Genomic DNA, 5,244 nt, shown 5'->3' with positions numbered 1-5,244 from the left:
AAAAAAAAAAAAAAAAAAAAAAAAGAGAGAGAGAGAGAGAGAGAGAAAAGAAAAGAAAGTTTCTATGTGGGGCTGAAGAGAGGGCCAAGGACTGGGGTTTGGCTCTCAGCTCCCACAGTGGCTTACAACTATCTGTAACTTCAGTTCCAGGAGATCCAACACCCTTTTCTGGTTTCCAAAGGCACCAGGCACACACGTGGTACATATACATACATCAAACACTCACACACATAAAATAAAAATACATAAATCTCGAGAAGTTCCCATCTTTCCCACCCATTCACTCTGTTTCATGTTAGCAGACTTTAAACTTCCACTACTGTTTTTTCCCCTAACCTCTGCACTTTTTCCTGGGGGTGGAAATATTAGAAGGGACAGGGAATGGACCACAGAGGGAAATTTTGATTTTTAGGACACTATTGAGAAGGTGTGCTAGGGATGAGGCCCCTATGTGTAAAAATAACAGTGCATGCAAGAGTCTGAAAGTATAGGCCCTGGCACATGTGCCCAGCACAATTAGGGCTGAGCTGCTAGAGCAAACAGTGTGGTACAAGGAAAAGCAGAGTTGACTGAAGGGATCGGCAAGAATCTAATTACTCCATGAGCCAGACATATTGCTTGGACTTCTCCCTTGAAAATTATTTGTTATCAAACTCTCCAACAGTAAATACGTTGTTTTATTCATGACTGGTTCTCCAGTGCCTAGAGGGCGTTTACCCATGTACCAATGCATAGAATATGTGAACCTATGCCTAGAGGGCGTGTACCAATGCATAGAGTGTGTACCAATGCCTAGATGATGTGTACCAATGCCCAGAGTGTGTGTACCCATGCCTAGAAGGTGTGCACCAATGCCTAGAGGGTGTGTACCCATGCCTAGAGGGGTGTGTACCCATGCCTAGAGGGTGTGTACCCATGCCTAGAGGGGTGTGTACCCATGTCTAGAGGGTGTGTACCAATGCCTAGAGGGATGTGTACCCATGTCTAGAGGGTGTGTACCCTTACCTAGAGGGGTGTGTACCCATGCCTAGAGGGTGTATGCCCATGCCTCGAGGGGTGTGTACTTATGCCTAGAGGGGTGTGTGCCCATGTCTAGAGGGTGTATGCCCATGCCTCGAGGGGTGTGTACTTATGCCTAGAGGGGTGTGTGCCCATGTCTAGAGGGGTGTGTAGCACACAGTAGACTTAGTAGGAGCCAACTCAAAAGAGACAAGAAATTGGGAGATGCATTTTATGTGTGAGGTAGTCCTGGAAACTACACATTAGGACTGGAAAACTTAATCCTATTAAAGAAGAAAAGTCCAAGCTGGGTGGTGGCACACACCTTTAATCCCAGCACTCTGGAGGCAGAGACAAACAGATCTCTGAGTTCAAGGTCAGTCTAGTCTAGTCTACAGAACAAATTTTAGGCCAGTCGGGGCTACACAGAGAAACCCTGTCTCAGAAAAGAAAGAAAGAAAGAAAGAAAGAAAGAAAGAAAGAAAGAAAGAAAGAAAGAAAGAAGAAAAGGTGGTCTATGGTATGAAGCATGGTGTTGAACAGGTTACCACTGGGGGCTGGTAGCCACTGGGTTGACAGCCACTGGGAATCCTCTAAAGAATATCCAATATCTTCAGAACTGTCCATGAGGAAAGTCCTTTTCTGGAACATTAAATCCCAGGCCCTTCAGGACAGTCTGAAGCACAGAAAGGTATATTCTATGAATTCCCAGATGAGATGCAGAGAACTCAGGGTTTGGGATGGGAAGATGTTAGCAGAGACAGAAACTATTCACTTGCTGTGGTTGGGTGACGATGTGGTCAGGAGCTAAGGGATGGGATGCCCACCATGTTTGCTTCCTTCAGATGCCTGAATGAATCTATACTATCTCTGACTACTCTTCAAGGTTTCCGAGATTATAAGGTATATTCATAGAGGTACCAAAAGCAGATGGCCACAGGAGCTTGGCACAATGGTTTTCAGGGTTAAACAAAGAAGAAAGGCCATAGGAGCTGGTTTGGGAGTCTAGCAATGGTTAATTGATTTGATGGATGCAAGGAACAAATGAATGGAAAGAAGTGACAGGGAAGAAACGTGGATTCTATTTTCACATAACATGGAACTGGGCAACCACATCGTACAACATGACTAGGGTGCCAATGGAAAAGGCTACTGTGACAGCGGTGGTCACCCCTCACAGTCTCTACATCAGAAGCCAGCCTTGGACCAAGCATTCAGAGCTGTGTCTCCTTTACCCCTACCTCTCTCCCATGGGAACTTCGGTTCAATTCCTGTCCCATGTGCCCGGCCTCGAGACAGGCTCACAGAAAGCGTTTGCATAAAAGTCAACTTTAATTATCCTTATTTGGGTCATCCAAGAATTGCCCCTTTTAGGGCAATGAGGAGGGTCTTGGGGAAAGGGACTTTATACAACGAGATCTCAGTCAGCAACAAGGTTGAGACCCACAGTGGGGTATGGCCCAAAGAAGCCCTAAAAGAGAAGAAACACGGAAATTGAAATCAGGTTGGAGAGACATTGTGCCTCCCTATCTGCCCTTTTCCCTCAAATACGTAATAACTATTTGGTTTGAGTAAGCCTTCCCCATTGTGATACAGCCCATGGGTTGATAGCCTAAGCTCCTGGCTCCACATAAGGCTTCTCCTCCTGCTGATGGTAAAACTTTGTTCGTCTTCCTGGAAGCACCACAGCCACCAGCTCAGCACAGGTGGTGGGTCTCTGTCATTTAGCTCATATTATGTTACCCCAGCAACTAAGCCAGGTTTAGAACTCCTAGCCACCATGCTGCTGGAATGGGAGCCCGTTTTCCTGGAAAGAATCAAAGGCTGGGACCCACTTCTCACAGGCTGCCTCTAGATGGAGGGTGTGCATAGGGAAAAGCAGGAGGGGACAATTGTCAGCTCCATTGCTACTACCCAAACCCAAGCCCTTTCTGCCTCCCTGGACCAGAGTGGCCCACCTCTCACATCTCCATGTTTATTCTTGTTCTTACTGTCCCATTACCCATCATCACTGTAGGTTTTTTTTTAAATAATTCTTTTTCCAAAGATTTATCCATTCATTGTGTATACAGTGTTCTGTCTGTGTGTATGCCACCAGACCAGAAGAGGGCACCAGATCTCATTATAGATGGTTGTGAGCCACCATGTGGTTGCTGGGATCTGAACTCAGGACCTCTGGAAGAGCAGGCAGCACTCCCAACATCCAAGCCATCTCTCCAGGCCGGTATTTTTTCTAAAAGATGGGCAGAGTTTTGTTCTGTAGCCTTGAATTTACAATCTTGCCACCTCAGTCTCCTGAATACTAGGATTCAGTATACACCACCATGCCTCACAACTAGGGTGGCCTTTTAAAAACTAAATGTCTCATGAAGACATTCCCTTCCTCAAAATATTTCAGTAACTCCCCACTGTTCCTAATGTAAAGTGTGCTCTGTGAGCCCCTACGTGGGCTTCCTTTCCCATCCTTAGCTGTCACTGGATGCTGCCTTCCTTCCCCATCCTTAGCTCTATCACTGGATGCTGCCTTCCTTCTCCATCCTTAGCTGTCACTGGAAGCTCTGCTCCTCTGCCTGGCCATGACATTCTTGCCTCCAGACATTTATGGTTGCAGTGCCCCCTCCTTTGTGTCTTCTGACGGTTACTCTCTTATCATTTGTGTTTTAGCCCTAAACAAGACTTTTCAATATGGGGGAATCTGATGTTTGTAACACCCCCACCCCAAGGCCTCGAGTGAGAGGGCAAGAATCATACAGGGGAAGCTGGAAATTGGGAGGCCTGGGTCTAGTCGCATGGACACAGCGTAACAGGCTAAGGAAGCTTTATTAGCAACCTGTGCCCCAAATTCCATCTGTAAAGATATTAGATGGGTGACTTCTAGTCTGCCTGGGCCATCCCAGAGCAAGGCAGAAGATGCTGTGGCAGCCTCTGGTCCATGCTTCCACGATATACAGAGCTCCTCTTAGCTAAGATGGCAGTCCTTCTGTTTTCAATTCCCGTTTTAAACTCAAACCTGATGCATGATCTTCCAGCTTTTGTCCTCCTTAGGGGCTCCCTGAAGCTGTGTCATGACCCACCACCTTCTCATCTGGATACTAGATAGTAGTCTATAAACAAGCAGGACTATCCTTTGAGTACATAAGTTTGCTTCATCCCTCTTTTATACCTGCCCTCCCCCCATTTAAACATGTCTTTGATGACTCTAGTGTCCTAGGAGAATTGAACCCTCACCTTGGTGGGGTGAGTTGCTTCTTGCTTTGGAGCCTTTGGAACTACTTTGGGGACAAAGCATCGGTCCTTGCTCGCCTTGACTGTTGGACTCTAACGGGGAGAGAAGGTAGGAGTCAGGAATGAGGCAGGAAGGAGGAGACGATCTGAGCAGGAAAGACAAAGGAATCCAAAGCCAGGGTTCAGTTTGGGGGAGGACAAGTGGTCTCACCTTGGGGTATAAGAGTCCAAGTTTCTCTTCTTGTTTACACCTAGAAGAGACAGGGATGACAGGTGGAACCTCAGCTTGCCAATACCTCCCCCTCCCTTTTATTTTTTTTTTCGAGACAGGGTTTCTCTGTGGCTTTGGAGCCTGTCCTGGAACTAGCTCTTGTAGACCAGGCTGGCCTCGAACTCACAGAGATCCGCCTGCCTCTGCCTCCCAAGTGCTGGGATTAAAGGCGTGCGCCACCACCACCCAGCCCCCTCCCTTTTTGAAGTACAAGTATTATCCTCATTGAATTATTCCCTACTGATCCCAGAGATGGAGCACAATACTTCCAGTAGCATCTACACACAGTTCCAGTGCCCTAAATAGCAGGGGCCGAGCAAAGGTTTCCATACCTCACCGCAGTGGCTGCAGTGGGGGAAACTGCCTTCGCATCCTTCCGGCACATCCGATGTTGGAGGTGGAGTCTGTTGAGGTGCTCCACCTTCTTGGTCAGTACTTCTTCAGCTATTTCATCCACCCAGAACAGGTCTGCAGGGTGAAAGGATGGAGTGAAAGCGGCACCAGGGGCAGAGAGACCTTTCCCTCTCTCTCTCATTAAATTAAACCACGTTTAATGGAGAAAGTTATGTGTTGTGGTTTGGAAAGGTTGCTGAGCACAGTATGGGCCCATCCTAGCTAATAAATCTACTGACTCTCTTGTTGACACAGTAGGATTAAGTGAAGTCACAGATGGAAACATATAACAAAAAAAAAAACCCTAAACCAAGCCAAACAACACCAGAACCCCTCCAATGCAGCTATGCAAACGG

At 47.0% G+C, this 5,244-nt stretch overlaps 1 protein-coding gene across 1 annotated transcript in view; it reads right to left on the bottom strand.

The window, feature by feature from the left end:
* Positions 1–2,337: 2,337 nt before the first annotated feature.
* Positions 2,338–5,244, bottom strand: part of Resp18 (regulated endocrine specific protein 18) — a 17,241-nt gene continuing 14,334 nt past the window's right edge. The window contains exons 3-6 of the mRNA XM_050161066.1: positions 4,828–4,963; positions 4,436–4,475; positions 4,228–4,317; positions 2,338–2,470 (exon numbers count right to left, since the gene is read on the bottom strand). Of these exons, the coding sequence (XP_050017023.1) occupies positions 2,420–2,470; positions 4,228–4,317; positions 4,436–4,475; positions 4,828–4,963 (317 nt within the window). The 3' untranslated portion in view covers positions 2,338–2,419. The remainder of the gene's footprint in view (positions 2,471–4,227; positions 4,318–4,435; positions 4,476–4,827; positions 4,964–5,244) is intronic.

The sequence above is a fragment of the Alexandromys fortis genome, unplaced genomic scaffold (genome assembly GCF_014885135.2).
Source record: "Alexandromys fortis isolate MF-2015 unplaced genomic scaffold, M_Fortis_MF-2015_v1.1 scaffold_98, whole genome shotgun sequence".
Taxonomy (NCBI): domain Eukaryota; kingdom Metazoa; phylum Chordata; class Mammalia; order Rodentia; family Cricetidae; genus Alexandromys; species Alexandromys fortis.
This window is presented reverse-complemented; position numbering and strand designations above follow the sequence as displayed.